The sequence below is a fragment of the Aythya fuligula genome, chromosome Z (assembly GCF_009819795.1).
Source record: "Aythya fuligula isolate bAytFul2 chromosome Z, bAytFul2.pri, whole genome shotgun sequence".
NCBI classification, from domain to species: domain Eukaryota; kingdom Metazoa; phylum Chordata; class Aves; order Anseriformes; family Anatidae; genus Aythya; species Aythya fuligula.
This window is the reverse complement of record NC_045593.1, coordinates 50,134,141-50,161,312: the sequence shown is the minus strand read 5'-3', so window position 1 is coordinate 50,161,312 and position 27,172 is coordinate 50,134,141. Positions and strand designations below refer to the sequence as shown.

Here is a 27,172-nt window from a genome sequence, read left to right as displayed (position 1 = left end):
AGGACTGAATCAATTAAGGACAAACTTTTTAATTTTTGCAGAACAACCTAAAATGTATAGTTTCTTTAGTGGACAACAGTCTAAAGTACGAACATGAAGATTCTTCAGTTAGATTTATTCTCCCTCAGAATTCATAAGCACTGGGCACCATGTTTCAGAAGGCACAGAATATTGCCAAATACTCTGTAATAAAACAGAATCCAAAAATTAAAGAGCTTAAAAAATCTAACTTGTCATGAAAATAATGGAATTGTTCATATACTTTGTGTAACTAAACAGAAAATTTTCAGGAAGAAGTATTCTTTCTGGGGTAATCCTAAAAAATGGGATATGCTGTTAGTCCCATGCAATATTATCCATGTATTACAAAAATACCAAGTTTCCAGTTTGGGTATAATTTGTGACGTGAAATCAACTTTTGTGCTAATAATGCACTTACAAGAATAATTACAATGTTCAGATCTCTGATCAGATCCACAGATGCACAACTCCATGTTCTAGTGATGTTTATCATTAAACAAATATTTAATGAAGTTTATCATTAAACAAAATGCTCATTTCACAAAACGCATTGAAACAATTCAGAGAAGATAATCAGTCATCAAGTCACTGTTTCATCTTTTTTCTGTATTCCAAATGATGGAATTTGTTGTTTCTAAACAAATCTGTGACCTTTAAACTTTTTTTTTTTTTTTTTTTTTTTTTTTTTTTTTTGTGTGTGTGTGTGTGTGTGTGTGTGTTTCAGATGCAAAAGTCCTGGAGACTAGCAATTTAGAATATTTTAATGTTTTTGCCTGTGTATGGCCAAATCTCTCACTTACTCAGTGCTAGAAGGCACAATCAGGACAATTCACCCCAGTTTGTCTAGAAAGAAATGAGTATCACACAAGAGATTTTTATTACTTTTAATAACACAGTGACAAACAGTTTAAGATCAGGAAGGAAAAATACTTAAACACTTTAAAATACATTGATTATGTAATAGAGTTAATTGTTACTCAAATTTATTTTAATAAATAACTTCATGGACACAATAAAACATTCATTATTTTTGCTAACAGGAATGCATTCTTATGGTTAAATGTGGTTCTAACATGCTTTCAGAAATGTTCTACTTTAGGGTAAGATGTTAACAAAGTAACTTACCTTTTTTGCTCCTTGAAGTCAAGGATTAAGCTTTTTTTTTTATTTATTTTTAAATTACATAATAGAAATGCTTATAGCTTATAGATAAAAACATTTTTAAATGCTCTAAGTTTTATATAGAAACCTTTGTAAAGTTAAAAATCATAAGAATTATGAAATATTGCTTATTAATTGACTCTGTTCCTGTCTCATACTATATCTAAAAGAGAAATCACTGAAATCTAGGTCTTAGCATTTGGAAAGAAAATCAATTTTCTTTACCTTGATGACAGCAAATTATTTACAGGCTTAGCATGAGAGCATTTTACTGTACTGCTATTGATCCTAGGACAATCATCATAGCATTTACAGTCAGAAGATATAACTTGTATATATAAAGTACTGTATTTTCCAAGTCATCTGTATAGATATTATTGTAGGATGCTACAGAGCATCTCTGAGCTATAAGATAATAAAAGAACTGCTTGTTTTTAGGAAAACTCCAACCAAAAAGAATTGTTTGAGAATAAATATTAGCATTTGTTCTATCAGCAAGCTCCAACAAGGAAAAAAATAAAAAATAAAAATTAAAAAAAAACACCTTTGACACAGTCCTTCCACATCTGAAATTGTTTTAGAGGTCATTGACACTGACAAGTAGAGAACAGCTCTCAGCTCTCCTTTCTCCCAGATGTGGAAAAGTTTGCTTGGAAACCAAAGCAGCAATCTCTTAAACCTTCACACAGGGTGCTAGGTCTCAAATCTGTCCTTCTTGCAGGAATAAAGTCAGAATCCCTATTTCTGCAAGAGGTTTCCAGACAATCTATGTGAGGCATCAGGGATCAGCGAGGTGCAGAGCTCAGGGCAGGGTGGTTGTACCAGGAGCTGGGAGAGTCTTTGCAGCATGGAAGGAACCTGGGTGAGATACAGTTTGCACAGTGTGGCCCTCAGGGCTTGGGAGGGTTTCTCTCGCATGAAGGCAGGTTGCCACTTCATCTTATGCGGAGGAAAACCCAAGAACATTTTGGAAATCATTTGGAAATATTTATCTTAACCACAGATGTGTTGCCTAAGGAAGTGCATGTGTGCTGCTAAGATCTTCAAAAGGATTTAAAGTGTGTGTGTGTTTAGGGCAGTTGTCCAGATGGGATAGCAGGCAATGACGCTGTGGTAAGTAATTAGGCAATAATGAGGCAAATGGATGGCAGAACTGCAGGTGAGTTTTCCTACTGGACTGCAAACATCTGTGCTGAAGTGACATGCTTGGCTCCCAGGTCTGACCACATAGCCAGACTCAGTGCAGTTGGCAGTGTCTCATTATGTAACTCCATGAAGGCATGGATATGCCGTCCTCTCCAGAACTCTCCCAATGACTTATGTGGGAAGAACAACCACAAATCTGAAGATCACTGAATTACATTAACTATAAGCTCACAGAGGGAAAATCAGTTATACCTTCCCTGTGTTTGCTTGTCCTTTTTCTTCCAGAATATGGAGTGGAACATTTTCAGCATCATAAAAACACCTGAGCTAGCTTTTGTCTGCAAGGGTAAAGAGGGTGGTGGCACACATAACACAATCAGCACTTTTAGCTTTCTCCTTTTTACACATAAATGCAAAGATTGTCCATGAGTGGGGGTTATTGCTCATTGTCACTGTTATACTGTTACCAATTAGTTAACTCCTTGCCCCTTCCCAGTTACCCATGTTGCTCCTGCTCTGAAGTCTGGCTGGGGCCTAAGGAGAGGGTTAGTGGCACTAGGCAGGCCAAACCCAAGAGAGTTTTTTGACCCTTTGAAAGGGTCAAGGCATAGCTTCCTTGAACCTGTTGGCTTCTGAAATACAACATTTTCCACAGCTGTTTCACTTAGGTAATTCAGAGGGTCATTTTAGACATTTTGCTGTTTTCTTGCAGGTATGCTGCAGTACTTGTATGTCAGTGCTGTTGGTTGATCATAGAATATTAAAATATCCTGAGTTGAAAGGCACCTACAAGGATCATCAAGTCTAGCTCTGCATAGGACCAACCCAAAAGTCAGACCATATGTCTGAGAGCATTGTCCAAATGCTTCTTGAACCCTGGTAGACTCAGTGCCATGACCACTACTGTGGGGAGCCTGTCCCAGTGCCCGACCACCCTCTCGGTGAAGAATCTTTTCCTAACATCCAGAAGTTTTTGTATTTAATTTTCTTTTTTAACATAGGCTTTTTCATTGGCTTTCATATGCTTGTAGGATTGATGATCTAACCTAATAACAGAAGAGTTGGTAAAATCATATAAAAGAACAGCATGACATCATATATCCTTGTATTGTCTCTCCTACTTTGAGGGAAAGCTTTCAGATCCAGAGTGGTTTTGTTTGTTTAATTGTTTGTTTTATTTTGTTTTGTTTTAATGTAAAGCTATGCCAAAAAAGAGGTGTCAAAAAAAAAAAAAAAAAAAATCTGCTACTGTTAATAGAGCAATACTGTTTCATGAGAGTTTTATCTCAGATTTCCTTGATGTTATTTGGCTTAAAGAGTGCTGAGCTTATTTCAGACTAATGGCTTGACTCATGTGAGAAAGGAGGTGTGGTTAACATCGAACTCTGTAAGCTTTGATGTTGAGCTTTATTTATTAATCTAAGATGAGAGTAAACAGAAGAGTTATAAGTAACTAATGAACAATTCTACCATTTACAAGAGTCAAAAAATCTGTTATTTTGACTTATAAATTTGTTATTTTGTTATGATCATTACATATCATATCTAGCTTACTTGTAAATAAGAAGCTAGACCCCATTCTAGTGACTGAGCAGTCCTAATGGTGAAGACATTATTAATTGAACTCATGGTGTATACTTGCAAATTTTCTTCTCACCAGCCCTTACATACCAGAGATGGAATTGATACATCAAGTTTTGTTCATCCTGGGGACAATGTCAGCAGGATGACTGTTGATTCTGGTGTCTGAGTTATTTAATGTGTCTGTTAATGATGAATGAAACAGAACAGTGTTCAGCACTTTCTTCTGCTGCTTTATTGGCACAAACTTTTTTTCTCCAGGAAGAATTAGCAGATGTGCCTGTCACTATGCAGGAAGATATAACTGTTGTAAATATGGCATTTTATAATCATTCTTATAATCATTAGATTATAATTATAAGCTAGTTCTCCCTATGTTGTATCTGGCTGCATCATATATTAAAGTGATGTGCATATTATGAAGGTATTTAACCCCTTACAATAATGTGAATAGTAAACCACGAGTCCTTTTTCTGTTTTTGTGGCAAAATATTCCATAAAGTTGTTACTCAGATGTATTATAAACTACAAGTAAATGGGTTTGTTATAAAAATAAAACTATTACAATTATTGTTTAAAGTTTTAAAGCTGCTGTTAGATGTTACATTAAGTAGAAACAAGAAACTGCTGTTGGCTAAGAACTGTGAATAGAGAAAGGATGTAAAGTACTTTCAGTGTAATATCTGTAAGAAGCTTGTCTGCTGCCAATTAATATGTAATTAATTCTTACTAAGAAACAAACTCTATCATTAGGAGAAAATGAGTGGATCTGTCAAGTCATAGATTCCCCTTTTCAGAAGAAATCTGTTTTTTATAACCTGATAAAACTCAAAGTTATATATATTACCAGTATTGAAAATCTGATCTAAAACTTTTTCTTCTGACAGGTAGAAATTCCTTTGTAATTTCCTACCCAGGTAATGGTAGGAAATGGTAATGGCTAGTTTGCTCTAGTTAATCTCTCTCTTATTTTCTGAATGTATTCAGAGACAGTGTGATCCTTATCCTTCATTTTCTGAAGTTAAAGAAGCCAAATAACATTAACTCCTTCTCATAGAACAGTTTGCAGTCCTGGCAAATCTCATTGGCATTGATTTATTCCCACACTTCTGATAAAGATGCAGGTTCAGATTTGTCTGTAATTGTCTGCTGTGTCTTTCAGAAATACACTGACCAATGAAACACAGAATCTCATTTTTCTTTTCTGTGGAGGAAACACTGATGTCTTGTACTCTGTTCAATTTTCCATTCACCTTGTGTGCTGACATATATTTACATTCTCTTTATTATATTTACGTTTTCTTTACTTGTCAGTTATTTCCAGTTTAAAAAGTCAACTTTCCTAATATGTTTAGTCACCTACCTCCTATAACCATGGATGTATGGTTTCGTGCTGGAATTTCTGAAACTACTGCTTCAAGTTTCCTGGCTCTTCTTGTTGGATATCTCTTCCTCTTGTCTGATCATGATGCCTTCTCCTTTGTGTCATAAGCTGTGCTCCACATGTTGTGCCAGTGCACTAGTTACCAGGAAGGTTCTGTTAGTTTAGAGGAAGGTCCTCTAAACTAACAGTCCCCCATTTCAACACTATTTGTTGCCACTCTGTTATCCAGTACATACGTATTTTGTACTTTCAGTCTTAATCCGTATCTTGTTTAGGCTGACGGTTTTTCTCATAACACTATGCCAAGAGACTTGCAGAAATCTGTTTCGTGTCTGGAAATTTATGATCACTCATAGGAAAGCTTAAAGTTGTATTATATTCTATTACACATTATTGAGAAAATCCTACTGTGCCTGTAGCTGTACCTCAGCCTGCATCTGAATTGTCTTTTGTTTGTTTTCACTTTCTCCTTGGTTCAGATACTTATCTTGCTGCTATTCAGCCAGACAGTATCATCCCAGACTCAGATTTTGTATACATTTTTTATATGGATGAAGTGTCTCTTGAAATAATCGGAAAATATCGAATAATTCTTTATATTTTGAAAACCTAAACTCTAAAAAGCAGGGTGAAAAAAACAAACAAACAAACACTATAACAGTTCTTGATTATATTTATGATTTTTTTAAAAGCTAAGTTTAGATAAAGTGGTGGACAGTTTAGTAGTATTATGGATTTAAGAATACCTGGAGGGGATTAAGTATCATGTCCTCACGGTTATGGAGAGACTGTTTTAAGTAATGCTCAAAGAAAAATAAAACTGTTGATTTAAAAATGACCATTTGGATTCTATCTTTTAATGAATTATAGTTTTGCAATAATAAAAGTGTGTTAGTTTGGGCTTTTGTGTGTGTGTAGCAAGAACTTTCCTTTCTTATTACATCAGCGAATCACTAAGACACTAAGATTGCAAAGAGTTCAGGGTTTACAACACAAATTACATTCTGCTTACGTATTAGCTACTGTATTTCTCTCCCACAATAATAAAGCATTGCCTTTATTCTAATATTCTAATTTGGTTCTTATCTTTTTTTTTTTTTTTTTCCCCTTTTGTTCCTGCTTGCAGTTCGGAGTTCCTTTGAGCATGATTAGATTGTTGGTGTTTCTTGCCAACTTCTAATTTCAGCTGGCATGAAAAGAGGCAAGCAGAAACCCTTGCCAACTCTTGTGTTAGTTGTGCTGTAAGAATTGTTCTGAAGGCAGCAAACTCTTCAAGAAAGTTACAAAGTCATGCAGTATGAAAAATTAAAATGTTGTGCATCCCTTTATTGAATTGAAAATAATTTCTCCCATTCACTACTTTCAGTAAGATTAAATTGATTCTACCATGTCAGGGGAAATGTTCCTTTGACCAAGTATGCTTTCTCTGCAGAAACCCATAGAAGTAGGGAGAGATATAACAGAATAAAGGCATATTGTGCCTTTATTGTACATGTGCCTTTATTAATGTACAGCCTCAACCTCAGCACCACCAATCTGCAGCATAGAGAAATTTGACCTTTGTGTTTAACATGTCAATGATAGAAGACTTCCATTAAATTGTCCACTCAGCTTTGGAATGCATGTAAAAGTTTTTCATCCACAACTTGTTGTACCAGTAAATTCTGTGATTGAGCTATGTCAGTATTTACATTTCTGTTTTTGAATCTTGAGAGCATCATTGTATGTGTCAGAGCTCTCATTGTGAGAAGAGACAGTGATTATTCCTATCCACTTCCCTTATGGTGCTTGTCTTGGGGATGGCCCTCTCTGGATTACCCTCTTCCACCCTAGTCATCTAATGGTATACATGCATGATCATTTGATGACCTTGGTTAGTGCCTTTCTTTTCCTATGTTACAGATTTCAGATGGGACATAAAGGTATTGACAAGGTACCTGTATGTTGTTCAAGATTCAGGTGCACTATGGACTATTCAGGTGCACTATGGACAATGGTACAGTGATGTTTCTGATTCACTCTGGACTTGTCCAAGTGATTCCACGTGTCCCGTTTGCTTGTTCTTTCAGCACAACTGAACAGTGAGGTGACATTTGCATGGAATTGTCTATTGTAAAACTTTCCAGAGTGCTAACAACTGGCTCGCAATCTATTATCATTCATGTAATTAGGATTGCCTTCTTCACAAGTGCTGTACATTTTTTTCTACAGATAATTTGATCTATTTTATTACCTAGCCATTCAAAATCATGAGAACTTTTTCAGGCAGATTTATTTTTACAATGCTGAATGATTTTAGTTTAGATTATTATATTTTACTGCCTCCCAAGTCACCTCCTTTTCCAGGTCACTTATGACTGCACTGACCAGTTCATGCCATTGCACAAATCTGTCCTCCAAGAAAGCTAACCATCTTCCCTTTTGCTTCCTGGGCAGAACCAGACTAAACAGACCTATTGTTCAGAAATTTCAGAGAAAAGCATCACATTTATCTGAATTTGAATTATAAGAAGACATTTTCTCCTACAGAAAATAATAATAAATAAAAAAATATTTTACATGGCACCAAGATTTAAAAAAGAAAAAAAAAAAAAGTTGAGAAAAACAACATTTAGATAATGCCAATGCAAATTTCAAATCTGAACTTCTATAAAACACGTGTTCTAGAAAAAAAAAAAAAAAAAGAGAGAGAGAGAGAGAGAGAGAGAATGACAAAATAGAATATTTCCATCAAAAATGAAGTTTGTTTCCACTAGATTAATTGAAATTACTCATTGTTCTGACTATTGTACCAGCAGTTTGCAATGGGAAAAAAAAAAATAAAAAATGGAGTATTCTGTTAGTATATTGTTTTAAGAAATTAATTTCTCTTTTATTTGTTCTCTGTATTAGAGTAGTGTTTGGGAATTAAGATGTGCAATGGTGAACAGCAAATAAGAAAACTTCTTATCTTCAGGAAGAATTTGTAGTTTCAGTATTGTTTTCAGTATAAGTTCTGGACTGTTTTCTCATTATTGAGATGTATTAAAATTGCTCAGTAACAGCAGTGAAAATGGATTAGTACAGTTTTCTATATGTGTGATAATATTGTATTACAGAGCTGATGCAAACTTTTTTCATTGCTGCTGTTAATCTGTTGTTGATTATCAAAGGCTAAGTCATTAGTATAATGGAGTACATCTTCTCACTATGATTTCAGTGGAGCATATCTAATAAACTAAGGCATCTGAAATTGGAATGTTATAAAAATGTACTATTCATGTTAATAGAATATTCCTGTTGCATGAGTGCTGCTAATGAATCTGCTGTGAAGCCGAGCTTGTAATTAGTCAAGGGTTATGGAAGAATTTGCACAATAAGACAGTGTTTAGATTTACAGTGACAGCTTGTCATCTGTTAAAAATCTTTGGGGTAAAATATATATATAAGTATTTCAGTATATATATATTTAAAGTATATATATAATTCTTTAAATGAAACTTGCTGTTCAGATAAGCAGATAAGTTATATTTGTAAAGGTGGTTATGGTTGTTTCAGTTTTACTCAAACAACATTTTTATGGATGAAGAAGAGAAACACAAGTGATTCTTTACTTAGGAGGATTTAGGAAAGAGGATTGTCAGGAATTGTGGAGAAGGATGTTGATGCCATTCAGTAACTAAACAGCCTTCCCTTACTTTCTGTCATTTAAAAAGTTATACATCTTCTTTCTCTTTTATAAGGGGATTGTAATGTAAAATTCTAAATGTGAAAATTATAGATTCAACTTCTTTTCCGGAAAATAACATGACCTTTTCAGTAGTTTTACAATTAATAAAATGCTAGTATTTTGGCATCCTAAGAAAACAGAAGATCTAGCTGTTGGGATTTGTGACTGAAAGGGAAATATAAAAGCACAGTCAACTTGCAGAAGATGCAATAGACAGCTTTAAATAAATGGTGCGGGGAAGGGAGTGAAGTTTACAACTGGAGAGATTCAGTTCTTCATCCTGTAATCTGCCTGTCCTGCCAATGTTAATCTCTCATCCATGAAGAAACCATATTTTGATTTCACCAGCACTGCTGATGAACCCTGCTCAGAGAGGTTTTGGAATCTCCCTGCTAGGAAGCTGTCTGAACATGATCCTTGGCAACCTGCTGTAGGTGACCATGCTTAACCAGAGGGGTCGTCCTTCCAACCACAACCATTCTGGGATTATGGGATTCAGTACTGATAATGTTGGTGCCTGTTTCCTTTGATAGCGAGGAAATCACCCAAACCATGTAGCTGGTTCGTCTCAAGAAGCAAAATACCTCTTTCTCAAGATAGGACAAATGTGGTCTGACATGTTTAGACAGGAGGTGTTCTGTGAATTAGGAGTATTTGAGTCTTCTTGTAACTATATACATCTTTTTCACTGGTGCTCTCACTCTGGAATGTCTGCTACATTTATGTTAAAGGTAAAGTTAAGATCACTGAAGATAGTCTGCAGAATTAGGAAGCTTTTTTTTCTCCATGTCGTAATCATAGCCTCAAAAATGCTGACCTGACTAGCAATGTTTCTTCAAGCAGAGTCATTTAGCGCCTGGGTGGGGAGGGGGATCCTAGAAACTTTGTATTGAAACCCTGTGTTTCTCATGTGTATTTCTTGTACATGGTAATGGACTTTTGAACAATTGTCATGGATCTTAGCCTGTTAAGAATTATTTTACATTTGTTACCCTATGCTTATTATTACTTCTAGTAACAAGACTTCTGTTCTAGAAAAAAATGCAGTAAAATGGCATACACATTTTTAGTCTATGTTGTATCATCAGATGCCACCTTTCTTGATTTCCTTAGAGTATAAAAAACAAACTTCAATACAAATCTCAAATCTGATTATAGCTCAAGCTTACTACTCTTCCTTGAACAATTTCTACCTAATTATCACATTTTTCTTATGTATTAATTACAGACCAGTATGTTTTCAGATAAAAGGAACAGCTTCTTCTTCTTTACCTACTATTCACTGATTTTTTTTTTTTTTTTCCCTGTGGAGTTTGTAAGTATGAACTTCACAAAGGCTTGTGGGTCTATATTTATGAACTTAATGTGTTACTCCTCCATACTGCTCTCCTTTTAAGAATGAATATTCATAACATTAAACGTATAATGAGCTATGTGCACTTTTAGGGAAGAGGCTGAGTCAGAAAAAGGTTTATGATTTGTTCATACTTCAGATGTTAGCACAGAAGGGTATAAAGGCCATGTATTCTAAATCCTAGACTTGTGCTTCAGCCATAAAATGTCTTCTAAAAAGTTAAAACATTACAATTAGTAATTTGACAAAAGTATAATGGCTTTTCTTGTCACCTGAATACATTAGAAATTACTCAGGATGAATTATACTAGCATGATCTATGATTTAATCGACAGATTATCGCTAGATATATCGCTGCCAGCACACTTATTCCAATGATTAAATTTCAGTCCCTTAATTCTTTGTCCCCTTGTTGGTTCCTAACAGGAACAAACAAGTAAATAAATAAATAAATAAATAATGTAGTGAAATGAAGTCCATTTGCTTAATGAATGTTAAGTATCACTATCCATTTGTGTATGGCTGTAGGAAGTGCAGGCAGCTATGTACTGCATAGATATAAATTCAAGATTTTCTTAAGAAAAAATCTTCAATGATGCTAACCTTTCAGTACAGAGAGGTACATCTTTGCTAATCAGATGTACCTGAAAACCTAGTGTTTCATGATGAACAGTATGATTCAGCCTGCACACAGGAACTCATAGACCTTTGCTGTACCTATAGACCTTTGCAGTTTGATTAAATAAAAATAATCCCAAAATATCTGCCCTTCTGTTTAGTTAGAGGACAATGTTTACTTACTGCAGACTGTGCTGAAACTGAGACTAAAATCAATCAAAACCAATAGTTCCTGTTAAATACATTAAAGTTTGTGCCTGAAAACACCTATGATCTAGCAAAATTCCTAATGATAAACAGTATCAATGTCAGTCTTTTTGTAGGTAGAAACACTTCCACTTAATGTCTTTTTTTTGTTTGTTTTTCCCTGTCTTTTATTCTAGATGCAACAATTGTTTCATGAAAACTATGAACATAATCGGAAGGGTTACATTCAAGATCTTCACAACAGCAAGATTCACACAGCCATAACCCTTCATCCAAACAAAAGACCAGCCTACCAATACAGGCTTCACAATTATATACTGAGCCGCAAAATTTCTGAACTGCGCTATCGGACCATCCAGCTCCATAGGGAACGTGCCCTCATGAGCAAGCTCAGTAACAGTGAAATAAATAAAGAAGATCAGCAACTGGGAGTGTTACCATCTTTCAATCATTTCCAGCCACATGAAAGGGATGACGTCATTGAGTGGGAATTCCTAACAGGAAAATTTCTTTACTCAATGGTGGAGAACCAGCCACCCCGGCAGAGCCTGAGCAGTGTCCTGCGGGCTGCACTGGATGATGCTGTAATGCAAGTCATGGAAATGATAAATGAGAACTCAAGATCTAGAGGAAGGCTGATTGATTTCAAGGAAATACAGTATGGCTACCGTAGGGTGGACCCTATGCATGGAGTGGAGTACATCCTGGATTTACTACTTTTGTACAAAAGGCACAAAGGAAGGAAAGTTACAGTTCCAGTGAGACGTCATGCTTACCTTCAGCAATTGTTTAGCAAACCTTTCTTCAGAGAAGCAGAAGAACTGGATGTAAGAAGCCTGCTGGAGGATACCAACACTGACACACAATCTTTTTCTTTTCTTTCAAATTCTTTAAAATTTTTTTCCTCATCGTTCCAAGGCACCAAAGACATTGGGGGACACAGTGACAAGAAAATACATATTCTTGTCCCTCTTATAGGAAGATTTGACATTTTCTCAAGATTTATGGATAACTTTGAGAAGACTTGCTTGATTCCCAGGCAGAATGTAAAGTTGGCAATAATTCTCTTCAGTTCTGAGTCAGGCCAAGACTCCAGCAAACACATAGAACTGTTGAAAGAATATAACATTAAGTATCCTACAGCAGATATGTCTCTGATTCCTATGGCAGGAAAGTTTTCCAGAGGTTTAGGTCTTGAAATGGCCTCATCTCAATTTGACAATGGCACCTTGCTTCTGTTCTGTGACGTTGATCTGATATTCACACCAGACTTCCTCCAGCGATGCAGAGAGAACACTATTCAGGGAGAACAGGTTTACTACCCTATCATCTTCAGCCAATATGATCCAAAAGTAGTACATGGAGGCAATCCTCCAGCTGACAGTAATTTTGTTTTCACAAAAAGAACTGGATTTTGGAGGGAGTATGGATTTGGAATAACCTGTATTTACAAAAGTGATCTACTTACTGCTGGTGGATTTGATACCTCAATTCAAGGCTGGGGACTTGAGGATGTAGACCTCTATACTAAAGTGATAACATCTGGCTTGAAGGCTTTTAGAAGTCAAGAAGTCGGAGTTGTTCATATTTTTCACCCAGTTCAGTGTGACCCCAATTTAGATCCGAAACAATATAAAATGTGCTTAGGGTCCAAAGCAAGTACATTTGCTTCTACCATGCAGCTTGCGGAACTCTGGCTAGAGAAACATTTGGGTGTCAGGTACAATCGAACTCTCTCCTGACATATCAACTCATTTGGCCTTTTAAGGGGAGTTTACCTCATTATTATTATTATTATTATTGTTATTGTTATTGTTATTATTTTATTTTGCTGTTGTATTTTTAAACTCCCTCTTTGTTGTCTTCCAAAGACTGTTGACCTCAAACAAGATGAGTCTGCTGTTCACTGATGTTTCTTATACCTACTGAACTGGTTAAGTGAATTCTGTCAGTTTTCCTTTATTTGAAAGTCAGTCAAATCATGGCAATCATATGATCCCGTGGAGCACATCCATCATGAGAGACTGCATCAGAGGAGTGTTCTCTTTTGACTTTAGGATGCAGTATCATTTTTGTTGCATTTCTCAGACTTGATGTGATACAAATATTTACTGGTGAAGGTACCACAAAAGTGCTTTATGCTTCTTCTGGGGATGGAACTCTGTTAGATAAACTTGAGTTTTATAATTTATATCAGGACTTATATGTATAAACACTACTTTTCTTCACCTTTAAAATTTTTAAAGTAAATGAATAACTATGATTGTAACTTTATTTTTAAAAAAAAAAAAAAAAAGAAAGAAAAACTGAGGAGTTACTTGCGAATGCAACTGGTACTGGCTACCAAGTTCCTTAAATGTCTTATTAGAATAACAAACTCCTCATTATTATTCACTCTAAGTGTAAATGAACCTTATTTTCACAAGAAACAGAATCTAATCAAATCCTCATGTACACTTTAGGACATTTGTGAACCAATGTCCTTCATTTGCAGGCAAGAAACTATGACACAAAATGGTAATTTATGATAAAGTGCAGGCATACAGTATTATTTTTTCAAGCATATAGTATAAGTTGCCGTTTCTCTTTTTAGAATGAGTCTCTAATATATAATTTTCTTTTACATTCCCTTCTTGAAGCTGCACTTGATACAGAATGTTAGAATTAAAAGCTGTATCTTTTTTTTTTTCTTTTCTTTTTTTTTTTTTTTTAAATGTTTTTCGTGAATATTGGTACTCGGAAGCAATTTGGTGTTAAAATTAAAGTAATTGTAGAATAATTATTTAAGTTTCAGAATTTACTATTGCTGGTCAAAATTCCTTGCCAATATATTTATATTAGTGGAGGTTGTAAGACTATGTTAAGATCTATCTCTCTGGACAGCCTGACGTTGTCATATTACCAATTGACAGAGTAAAGTATTTAAAATGATACCAACATAAGAAATAATGAAAACAACTTTTTGTATTTTAGATAAATGTTTATATGGGGATATATATTTATGTGTGTGTGTGAGTGTGTGTGTGTGTGTGTGCTTATGTCCCTATATATATATATAAATAGAAAGAGAATCATTTCAAAAGGTGGTCTTTTCAGTTCAGGTAGTGATTTGTTGCAATTATTTTTCCCACATGCTTGTAACATTTCATGTTACAATTTGGTTAGAGCTCAAAGTCATGCAAGAAACCATCAGCATTCAGCCAAACTTAAGTTAACACAGTGGGTACATCCAATAACCTCAGTACCCTGGATTTCAAATTGTATTTAAGAATGAACTGGGCAAAAGAACGCAAGCAATTACTGAAGTTTTCACATGCTAAATACTTTTTCAAGAGCAACTGACCTCCTCTGTGTTTCCTTTCAAACTACAACCAGGAGATTGGAATTCACTAACATGTATTTTTGTGTGAAGATACCCTGATAAATTTCCTAAGGCACTGGGAGGTTGCATAGGTCAGTTAATATCTCTTATCTATGGGTGGCTGTTCTGGATTTGCTATGCAAGGAAAAAGGCATCCCCAAAAGGGAATAAGTAAACTCTGAGTCAAAGGGCTGGCTGTGGCCTTTTTGTATTCTTTAAACGTAGTCATCCCCATTGCCTTGGAACAGGTAGTATTTGTGCTAGATTAGAACAGATTCATGCTTTTCTGCCCTCCCCAAGGAGTGCTCCTGGCTTGTTATTCTCATGGAGGCTCTTTCCTTCCTAGCTCAGTTTTGTTAGCTCAGATATCTGGGGAAAATAAAATTTAGTATTAATTATGAAGGAATTCTTGTGAACTTCTCTTTCAGCTTGAATGAGTGCAAAGCTCTTGCTATGGTCAGCTAGATAGCCAAGAACAAGAAACATGTTTTATTTGATTAATCTCAGCTAACTGACACAACTCAGATTGCAAATATCTGAAAATGAATACCCGTTGATAAATGTTTGTGATGATTTCATAAACATGAATGAAAATAATGATTTACAAATAAGTGTAAAGAGATAATTATCTGCTGAGTACTATCCAGTGCTTATTTCATTTTTTAGTTTAGTGGACAGAAAGTATTTGTTCAGCTCAAAGTAAAATAGTAGACTAGAACAAGAAATGGAACCAATCATTCAATGGGGATCAAGATGCATACAGAGGGCTTGCAGGATCAGGTCCTAAGTGATATAAGCAAAATGCTAGTATTTACCAGTATGAATATTTATTTAGTGTCTGACTGGTTCATTTGTTTATATGATGAATTACTTTGTTAAAAACCTGATTATAAATGTTTATTATGAAATATTGCATTGTCTTTTGAAATAACTATCCTGAGATAACTTGAGAACTTGTGTTAGTTTGTTTAAGGAATAATATGCCTTCTATGGAGATCATATTAAAAAAAAAAAAGAAAAAAAAAGAAAAAAAAAAGCACAAAAGTGTTAGAGTAATGTTATGGATGTATAGGTTAAGATGGGAATGTCTGTGCTATTCAACTGTTTGCTTTTGTCTAGTCTGAATCATAATCTTGATTGTAAAATGAAATTTCTATGTGTATGATGTCCCTTTGTAAATGCGTAATTAATGGATTCACAAAAAAAGAGCATAATGAGCAATTTTTCCAAAAACTGCTCACTCTGGAAATAGGCTTCCTGGTTTCATTGCAATGAAGCAGCTTGCAAACTACTTGCACTCTGGCTTTAGACACTGCTGTTCTTAAAACAATCTCAGAAATACAGAGAATCAGAAATACTGACACCAGCCCCGTACTGACATGGTTTTCAGCTCACAGTACTTAATTTAACAGAGCATTTATATCTTCCAGATGAATGAAAGACATCAGGTTGGGCTTCCTAAGAATTGCTGAATATATCCTGCAGTAGAGTATACTTGCTCTCAAGCTGGGGAAAGGCAGAAAGCTCGGGGAAGGTAAGTGGTTTGGCCAAAGGAGTCTACACCTTCTGCCTAAGGCACCTTCTTGGTGCTACCAGTGCTGCTGGATGCCTTTCCCTGGAGCTACAAGTGGGCAGATGAAGCTGCTTGCTGCTGCTGGCTGCTTTTGGGAATTAAAAAATAAAAACAAAAATAGAGATAAAAATGGAAATAAAAATAAAAATAGAAATAGAAATAAAAATAAAATAATCAGGGCTTGGGAGGAGTGAATGGAGGATGTCAAACTGAGATTTTATTGGGTTGGGGTGGCATGAATCCTTGTGCAGACCCTCAGTCTCCCTATCCCCAGGTGGAAAGGGGAGTCTGCTTCCTTTCAAGTTCCCTATTTCCCCTCAAGGGACTTTGTGAAGGAGAGGAAAGACAAAATCAGCAGTCCTTCCACTCAGCTGGGGAGGGCAAAGGAGGGCTGGGGGATGACACTTCACTCTTGAAGATCTACCATATTGTGGGAAACATGGGAAAAAAGGTGCCAAAGGCTCTGTGCCAAAAAGCAGGACAGACTTGTCTTCTGCACTCACCAAAGACTATAAAGATGAGCACAAAAGTGCCTTTGGGAGACTGTACCACTGTGTGGTCAAGAGTGCCACACTTCTCTTGCAAAAGTTATAATAAGGGTAAAATGCCTCTTAGGAGTGCACTGCAGATCCTGAGGAAATATGGAGATTTCCAAGGAACATGAATTAACAACCACGTTCTTTAAATAGAACAAATAAGTAATTTAAAAATCTCTTGGTTTGGTAATTAGTTAACACATACTTTGCCACACAAGGGATTTTTCTCCAAACAAAACTAGCTTTAAGATAAAAACAAAGCACAGCCGCAGTCTACATCTTTTATTTCCCTGCATCCTCAAATCAACTAAAATTATTTGAGAAAACTAAGGACTAAGAACAGGTGAGTTTCTGACTGGAGGACTGTTCTGTGCTTCTGCTCTATTTTTTCAAAAAAGAACCAGATGAGGTTCAGATGATGAAAAGAATCTCTTTTGAAGAGAAGAAGAGGGAGAGGGAGAGGGAGAGGAAGAGGGAGAGGGGGAAGGGGAAGGGGAAGGGGAAGGGGAAGGGGAAGGGGAAGGGGAAGGGGAAGGGGAAGGGGAAGGGGAAGGGGAAGGGGAAGGGGAAGGGGAAGGAGAGGGGGAAGGAGAGGGGGAAGGAGAAGGAGAAGGAGAAGGAGAAAGAGAAGGGAAAAAGGAAAATTAAAAGAGGGAAAGGGAAAGGGAAAGGGAAAGGGAAAGGGAAAGGGAAAGGGAAAGGGAAAGGGAAAGGGAAAGGGAAAGGGAAAGAACAAAGAACAAGAACAAGAACAAGAACAAGAACAAGAACAAGAACAAGAACAAGAACAAGAACAAGAACAAGAACAAAGAACAAGAAAGAAATGCCTGTAATTAATACATACAAAAATCATCCACAAAGTGAGGGTAGCAGTGAAGATTAAGGTCCAAAATTGCAGCACAAGATGTTTGACAAGAGTCTATCTATTTACAATATCTGAATACCACTGAAGGTTTTTTCTCTAAGTCTGTATGTAAGTAACATATAAAGTTAAATCAATCCTTTCTTAATTCTTTTATTTCTTAGAATAATTTTCTATACATTTTCTTCTGCCAGCATTTATACACATGATTAATAAGCTGGTTTAACATGACTTATCCTCTCCTTCCTATTTTCCTTTCCTTGGGTCTCCCCATTTGCAATATATATTGCAACAGTAGTTGAACATTTCTGAGCTTTCACAATAATTCTTGTTATGGTTTTATGATGTCACTGCCATATAAAACTGCTGAATGAATTTCCAGTCCTGCTTCAAATTGTTTCCATTTGCCGATACACAAATATATACTATTTGTCACTATAATTTAAAAGTGTTCTGGATATTATTACTTCACCCTTCCTCTGGTCTCCCTTATACTGGATTACCATCAAGGCAAGTAGATGCAAAACCTTTCTGATTCTTCTGTTTCTTAACTCTAGGAAAATGAATAGACTCCAGGGATTTTCTCTCTCTTTCTCTCCCTCTTTCTCTTTTTATATATATATTTATATATATATAATCCCAGAAGCAGATTTAGCAATTCCATCATTTTAAACAAAATGAATATTAAAATGGTTATTAAAATGTAAGACAATACATATATGAACTAGATGATACAAACTGTTCTTTTATGCTCTTATTTTCTAGACATCTAAGTATTCAACAGATGCTTGACTTCTATCAGAACTTTGAAGAAAAATTTAAGCATCCTTGTTGGTTTAGTATTTATTTAGCATTAGTGAAGACCTTAACCATGTAGGTAGAGCTTGAAAGATCTACTATATACTATAGCCTGCTGGATTTTGTTTCTTTTGTAGTGCTGGGGGGAAGATCATCTCTGGGTAAGTGCCCTGCTGCACATAGGGTGCCTACAGTGTGTTAGTGTTCATAAGTCTAGCAATAATTTTAAGTGACTATGGGCATAGCATTCAGCTTCATAGAGCCAGCAAGATTTACCAGACTTATTTGAACAAATGAGAGGCTGATTCTCAGATTCAGAGGGACTCTGATGTGGCATACTCACCCTCTGCTCAGATAGTAAATACAACGGTCAAAAACATCAGCTGCCACAATTTCTGTGCACAGCCACTGAAGACATTCCTTCAGTAAGCAAACCCCAGCAATGTCATAGGCTCTGTGAAGGTATTTCTAAAAGTGAAGTAGGCTAGCCAACATAGGTGCACAAAACTTTCCTGGTTTTATTTATTTATTCCTGGTATATAGCCTTTAACTGATTTCATTAAATAAACAAACAAATAAATTAAAAAACAAACAAACAAACAAACAAACAAACAAAAAAAAAACATAGAACAAGATGGGTGATGCAGAAAAACATACTTGTGCTTGAGATAATTATATTTGGGTATTTAGGAACCTTTCATGACTCACACACTGGCTTAGATTAATATGGAGCAATAAATTGTTATATTTTATACATCCATCAATGTGCTGCTATTTTTGGTAAAGAGAAGATGAGCTGACTGAATGCTTTGACAATGAGGATTGAACTGCAAGTGAAAGGAGTGTAAGTTTTAGACCAGAGCAAGGACAATTCTCTTAAATGTCTGTCTTGATCTGACATAAGTAGAAACCTGTTCATACAAAATACGATAGTATAATGGGATCTACCTTCAGGTGAACAAGCCTGTCAGAGCTCAAGACGTGTTTGGACAACACTCTTGGACATACGGTCTGATTTTTGTGTGGAGTCAGCAGTCGGACTCAATGATTTGTATGGGTTCTTTCCAACTTGGGATGGTCTACGATTCTCTGTAAATATGTCTGGATAGTAGTATAGAGCTGCTGTAAAAATATCAACCCCAGATATGTGGCTGAAATAGAGTATGCTCACCAACAACCTTTTATTTGCTGCATTGATACAATGGCTTTGCTGGATAAGAAGACCAGAATGACTATGAGTTATGACAGAGTATTTTCTCTTGAAAAAGCTGAGCAAATTTCTTTAAGTGACTGCGGCCAAATTGAGCACTGGCAGTGCAGTAATGAGCCATGCACTCAGCATGTGCTAATACAAGAGGATATCAAATAGATATAAATGCCTTTGACAAAAAAAAAAAAAAAAAAAAAAAAAAAAAAAAAAAAAAAAATTACAGGAAGATGTCTCTCGTAAAAGTGATTAAGAAATGTAGTGTTTTCTACTCCAAAACAGCCTATAGTAGAAAATTTGTATTGCTTGTACATTTATAATGGTGTCATCTCTTTTACTGTAAACAACAGTTGTTTAAGGGAAGGACACAAGGACAAATCCCTAAATCTGCCAGTCATGTTCAAAAAAGCCCAGAAGTGATCGTAATTTAACTTACAACACCCTTAGAAGAGAGCCTACACTGACAGTAACATGGGACTAGGCAAAGAAGGAAGCAGTCAAGAAATCAAAGAGAAAATTCCCTTTCTTCTTTTCCTTCCATACATTTGGCATGTTGCTACTCTCTGCTCTACCAGGCCTGTATGGATTCAGCTCATCACCAGGTAAGGAAACCCATGGGCCAAATCTTATGGAAAAGAAGCATAAATGTGTGTGCCTCAAGAGGAGACAGAGGTAGGCAATGGGAATGTAACTGTATGGGAACTCATGCAAGAAAGTTATTTTTTCTGTTTGTAAGGAAGGTCTGTGGATGAGCAAATTTACTCACCCTGATACATAAAGACAAGAGCCAGTTACGAGAAAGGAGGGAACAAGAGTTCATAAATGTGAAAGGAAGGAGCGGATACAAACAGCGCAGAAAACTGTACCAGATGATCAACCCTCTGATCATCTTTGTGACCCTCCTCTGGACTTGCTCTAATAGGTCTGTGTCCTTCTTGTGTTGCAGGCCCCAAAGCTGAATACAGCGCTCCAGATGGGGTCTCATGAGAGCAGAGTAGAGGGAGAATCACCTCCCTCAACCAGTTGATCATGTTTCTTTTGATGCAGCTTAGGATATGGTTGGTTTTCTGTCTGTCCACATTGACAGCTCATATTGAGCTTCTCATCAACCAGTACCCCCAGGGCTTTCTCCTTAGGGCTGTTGTCAATTCATTCTCAACCCAGTGCTTGGGATTGCTCTGTCCCAGGTGTAGGACCTTGCACTTGAACTTCATGAGGTTTGCATGGGCCCACCTTAAAAGCCCGTCCAAGTCCCTCTGGATGGCATCCCTTCCCTCCAGTGCATCAACTGCACCACCAAGCTTGGTGTCATCAGCAAACTTGCTGAGGGTGCACTCAATCCTACTGTCCTTGTCACTGACAAAGATGTTAAACAGTTCTGGTTCCAATACTGACCCTTGAGGAATACCATCTATTACTAATCTCCCCTTGAACAATGAGCCATTGACCACAGGTCTTTTACTGCAACCATCCAGCCAATTCCTTACTCATAGAGTGTTCCATCCATCAAATCTATGTCTCTCCGATTTAGAGACAAGGCATGATCCCCAGATTCATCTCATCAGGTCACATGGCCTTGTGCACTTTCATGTTCCTTAGATGGTCACAGACATGATCTTCTCCTACAGTACGTCGCTCTTCATTCTCCCATTCTCTGCCTTTGCCTTCTGTGATTTGGGTTATGTAGCTAGAGCTCTTGCTGAGCTGAGGCAAGACTGATGCAAAAATTCATTGAGTACCCCAGCTTTATCCCTATCCCTTGTAACCAACTCTCCCATTTCCTTCTGCGGAGGGCCCACAGTTTCCCTAGACTTCCTTTTATCACAGACATACCTCTAGGAGACTTTCTTGCTGCCCTTAATGTCTGTAGTCAATTTTAATTCTAATAGGGGTTTGGCTTTCCTAACCTGATCCCTGGCTTCTCAGACAATTTCTTTGTATTCCTCACAGGCTATCTATCCTTGCTTCCACCCTCTGTAGGCCTCCTTTTTCTATTTGAGTTTAGCTGGGAGCTCCCCATTAATCCATGCAGGCCTCCTAGTTTTTTTGCCCAGCTTCTTTGTTGGGATGCATTGGTCCTGAGTTTGAATGAGGTGATCATTGATTATTAACCAACATTCCTGGGCTCCTCTTCACTCCAGGGCTTTGTCCCAAGAATGTTACCAAGCAGATCCCTGAAGAGGGCAAAGTCTGCTCTGCAAAAGTCCAAGCTTGGAATAAATATCTGTTCTGACGTTGCGTTACTGGGATTTTTATTTTCAGATAAATTAAGATGGGATATACATGTATGTCTCTAGTACTAAGTGTTGAAGCTTAGAGGTAGGAAAATGGTAATAGCAAACTTAGAACTATTTGGGGTGGAGTAGACCCTTAAGATCATCAAGTCCAAGCACCAAACACTGCAGGTCTACCACTAAACACATCTCAAAAACTTCAGGGATGGCAACACTACCACTTCCCTGGGCAGCCTATTCCAATGCCTAACTACACTTTCTGTGAAGAAATTCTTCCTGAGGTCCAATCTAAACCAACCCAGAGCAACTTGAGGCTGTTGCCCCATGTCCTTGATTTGTCACCTGAAACAAGAGACTGACTTCCTCCTCACTGCAACCTCCTTTCAGGTAGTTACAGTGATGTTACTCATTGTATTGTAGTTTAACAACGACAAGTGCCAGCTTCTGCACCTATGAAGGGGCAACCCTGGTTATACATACAGACTGAGAGGGGAGAGGCTGGTGAGCAGCCCCACAGAAAGGGATCTGGGGGTTTTGATCGACAGCAAGCTGAATGTGAGCCAGCAGTGTGCTCTGGCATACAGAAGGGGCAACCATATCCTTGGGTGCATCAAGCACGGCATGGCTAGTTGGTAGAGGGAGGTGATTGTCCCACTCTACTCTGCGCTGGTGCAGCCTCACCTCGAGTACCATGTGCAGTTCTGGGCACTGCAGTACAAGAAAGAAGTAAAATTGTTAGAGGATGACCAAAGGAGGGCTACAAAGATGTTGAAGGGTCTAGAGGGCGAGACATAAGAGGAGTGCCTGAGGACACTTGGTTTGTTGAGCCCAGAGAAAAGAAGACTGAGGGAAGACCTGATGGCAGCCTGCAGCTTCCTCATGAGGGGAGTGGAGGGGCAAGCTCTGAGCTTTGCTCTATGGTGACAGCAACAGGACCCAAGAAAATGGCTTGAAGCTGTGATAGAGGTGGTTCAGGCTGGATATCAGAAAACAGTTCTTACCTGAGAGAGTAGTTGGACACTGAAACAGGCTCCCCTGGGTAGTAGTCACAGCACTAAGCCTGCCAGAGTTCAAGAATCATTTGGACAACACTATCAGACACATGGTCTGATTTTTGGGTGGTCCTGTGTGGACCAGGAGTTGGACTTGATTATCTTCCAACTCAGGATATTTTGAGATTCAATAATCCTACTTGCACTGTTGATATCCCACATCCAACTACGGCACTATATTTGGAAACAGGCAACTAGTAATTCCAAGCCTGATAAATACAGGATGTCTTGAGGAAGCACGGGATGACAGAAAGAAATGCATACCACAGTGGATGTTGTGCCACCTTTCCCCTCACTTAGAAAATAAAAAGTTTATTTGACTTTGCCGAATGTCAGACTAGCAAAGGTTGGTCTATCCTTAAGGCTTACACAGTGATGGGTGTGAGAAAAAAAAAAGAGCGAAGAAAAGATTCTGGAGGTGGGTTTTATGATAAAGTTCCCTGTGGCTGGAGAAGCACTATGACAGGGTGCCTGCTTCTGTGGGGTTCATGCCCAGAGCATCTGCATACTGTGGTTACAGAGACTTAAAAAAAAAAAAAAAAAAAAAGAAGAAAAAAAAAAAATAGAGAGAGGGAAGAAGAGAAGTCAGGAAAAAAATTACTGTTTACCCCCTTGAAAATAAGTTGTTAAATTGTTTATGACAAAAGGTAAGGGCACAAATGTCACTGTTCCTAGGGAACTGTTTCAAGGAAATCTAATGCAACTCTATGATGTCAGAGCTGAAATTGCTAAGAGGACCTCACTGGCAGAAACTAGTGGAAAACTTCTCCAGTCACAGGAGTTGTTTTTGAACAAAAGCCAAAGGAAGAAAATGTGACTAGCTTCACCAACTAGTGTATTTTTGATCATAGGAACAATCAGTTTTCAGCTCAAAGATTAATCAAAGCAATGTAATTTGACAACCTGCTAAAACCTATGAGATCATGATGCCTTTCCTAGAAATAGGATGCCATTAAGCATCATCATCATCATCATCACCATTCTCCCTGTAGAAAACTTCACAGTTTCAGCATTATCAGTTTCAATTAGTAATAGTGATGGTTTGTGGAGGGCACCTGTCTGGCATGAGTAACCTTTGACTGCTTGACAACACATGCTCCATTTTGCATAATGTTGTTCCCTTAACTTTTATTAAAGATACAGTAACTCACCAACAGTGTACATTTTTGACAAGGGCAATTTTATTTATAGTAAGAGGAAAAAACTGGCAATACTTTTATTTTTGTATTGACAGGCTTAATAAATTCAGTGGCAACCATGCTAGAGATCCAAGTGAGGATAAGAACCATTCGAAACTCAAGCACATCCATACTAGAGCATGTACTAATATTTTCTGCTTGATGTATTTTGAGTAGATATGTACTAGGAACTGTGCATCATGCCAACCATCTTCCATGAAATGATTGCTGCATTTCTACACTTTTAGAGCTTAGTTTACTGCCATACACACCACCATTCTTTCATTATTGATATATGATCCCATTGCAAAACTTTGTTGTTATGTTTTTAAATAAGCATCTTTTGCAGCTGCCTGGAGTGTATTCTGCTTGTCATTGTTGACTAATAGACACTAGCTTTGCTCCGTTCCTTGTTTATTTGATACTTTGATAGTAGGTCTCTGGGGTCCATTCCACTTCTAGGCCTGTGCTTGTTCCATGCACAGTAAGATTCTGATCCCATTTATGGGCTCCAATGAACCCCAGTTATAAGAATGACTTATATGATTTTGTCTTATATTGTATTTATGCTGTACTCTTTACTTAAAATATATATTTATTTAGGATCCAATGCAGCCAGCTTCACAGAGGTAATGCTCTTATCTATAAAATGTTAGCCACAAGATCTTTTAGAAAATATGGATGCACTTTAATCATAGAAATATAGCATTGAATATTACAGAAAATTTGAATTATTTTATAGCAGCTTTCAGTTTCTTGGCTTTACATATAAATAGTTCAGTCAGTAGAAATGCTTACTAAGAAAGAACAACAAATGGCTACACATACTTTTGAAAAGAAACATGATTTCTAGACATATAATTTGAACTAAAATCAACGAGTTCTGCAGCTAAATCTCCTTGCAACTTGAAGTTCAAAGTAATGGTTCTGGGTTTAGAAGCCTATAGCTAGAACACTCAAAGGCAAAATGCGAGTCCAGAAAAATGTTCTTTGGGTCTGCTAAACAGAGGATCATCCAGACCATTGCATAGATCTCCCGCTTTAAGTGTCTATCGAGCAAGGCAGCTAATCTGTTCACACAAAAAACTTTATACACCTTTATCTCTGAAGTCTTTTGTATGGAAAAGAATGCAGAGAAACAGTGAAAACTGGTCTTTGTGGACCAGTTAAAAAAGTAAAGAAAGAAAATAAAATAAAAGAAAATGTTGTTTTATAATGATTCTTTACCCTACTTTTGACTATACTTGTTCTGAAGCTGTCAGCTGGAAGTTATCTTCAGAATAGAATTTGAGTTTGCAACTCTGTTCAGTCAGAGATCAACATTACGTATTTCTCTTCTGTGAGTGAGTGAAGTCTACCACTCCTAGTCCAACCATGTACATGTCACAAAGCTAAAGCATATTTCTTCTGACCACTGACACTGATGATAAGACAGACATCCAAAGCCTACTCAAAAGCAGGCAGCAGAGAATGGCCCAGGAAGCTGGACAGAAGCCACAGCCAGGTCCAGAAAAAATGTACTGAAATCTGTTTTGTTCTCCTTCCCTACCACAAGTGCTGGATACTGGCCTTTCTTTAACCTGCATCAAAGCCTTATCTCCCAAAATAACTGCATGAAAGTAGGAGCCATGATATGGGTTTCTAATCATTTGCGTGTGGTTGGGTATTTTAGTCCTGCATTAACACCATTTGCAAGTGCTGGAGTCATCGCCTTCAATTCAATAGGATGAAAACGTGAAAAGGGGACACTGCATGAGTTTATCACAGACTGTAGAACAAAATTACAGTAATTAAGAGCCATTGATGAAAGAACAAAGTGTAAAACTAATGACAGACTAATGCAAAAAGGCAGATTGAAAGCATCTCCATAATCTGAGATGAGCTGACAACTGTGACAAAGTGAGAGGGGGAAGGGGAAACCTGTTAATGAGCACAGCAACATGCTCTGTCAAGAATACCATCTTTGTCTCATTTCCCACGCAATTTTCATGCATTGTAAATGAGGAAACTACACAGATAATGTGGCTTAGCATATCTTTGTCTTGTTCTGGGACACTGTAAGGAACTAGAAACTCCTTGATGAGTTTTTATTATGAAAATTTATGGAATAACATATTCAAAATTAGTTTGTTTGCAAGGATCAGTAATCCTCCCCCAGCTTTCTCAAAGTTCTTGCAGTGGTTTTGTCTCCAGGACCAGCTCTGGTCATGTTATATGCAAGAGAAAGCAGGCACAGAGTGAAGGGGCTGTCCTTTCTTTTGGTTACTTTACCAACTCTGTGACCACAAGAGTTACATCTGATAGGAGCACTGCTGCTCCCTGCTCAACTGTGCATGGCTTCTTGATTTATTGGTCTTCATTATAGCATTCATTAAAACAGCGGTGAAAAAGTGAAACAATAAAAATCTTTACAGATTTCTGACATCACTATTTTTATAACCCCTCTTAGATATTAGAATAACTCAGTGTTTTAAACTGAGATAGCTTTGTTTTGAAATCTTGATAGCAAAATTTAATTACAGAATATGTTCTTCCATTTGATTTTTCATTTTTTTAATTTCCCTCTTTACACAAATAAATCTTTATTAAATGAAAATTTAATTCTAGATAATTGAAGAATGTGTTCTGCACCTTTTAGTTGCACCCATTCCTCTAGTTGTTTAAATGGATGACATTTGACTACTTTTTACTTCACATAGAGAGCTGCTGTTTGTTATTTCAGAAACAAGGCATTTTAATTACTGGTGTGATAAGCACGAATGGAAAATATCTGTTGTATACTTTCCATACCACATTTTTCAACTCAAAATATCTGTAGAATAAATTTGCTTTATATTTACAGTGTTTCACAGATTTCAGATCTGAATCAGTTTGATTAAAATTCCATTTTGAACTTAAAGATTTTCTATGAGAAGAATGTAAATATGTTAAAATATTTTCATTATAAGTAAGATAAATTAAATGGTATTATTTTTTTCCTCCAGAGGAAAGGGGAGATGTAAACCAAAGTGCCTAATTTTAATATCAGAATTGTCAGAGTTGCCATAGTAATTAGTGCTAGCAATTTTAGTGTTCACATATTCCGCTTCAATTTGACAGCCTCTGCATTTACAAGAAGTGACTCCTGAGAAGATATGTTGTTCCAGATTTCTGGTGTCAGTAGGCTGGTGATATCTGACAGGATTTGGTA

The 27,172-nt window shown here is 36.9% G+C and overlaps 1 protein-coding gene across 1 annotated transcript in view; it reads left to right on the top strand.

Annotated features, from left to right (window-relative positions):
- The window catches only part of CHSY3 (chondroitin sulfate synthase 3), a 197,547-nt gene extending 184,085 nt beyond the window's left edge, over nucleotides 1–13,462 (top strand). The window contains exon 3 of the mRNA XM_032206403.1: nucleotides 11,358–13,462. Coding sequence (XP_032062294.1) covers nucleotides 11,358–12,923 — 1,566 coding nt within the window. The 3' untranslated portion in view covers nucleotides 12,924–13,462. The remainder of the gene's footprint in view (nucleotides 1–11,357) is intronic.
- Nucleotides 13,463–27,172: the final 13,710 nt, after the last annotated feature.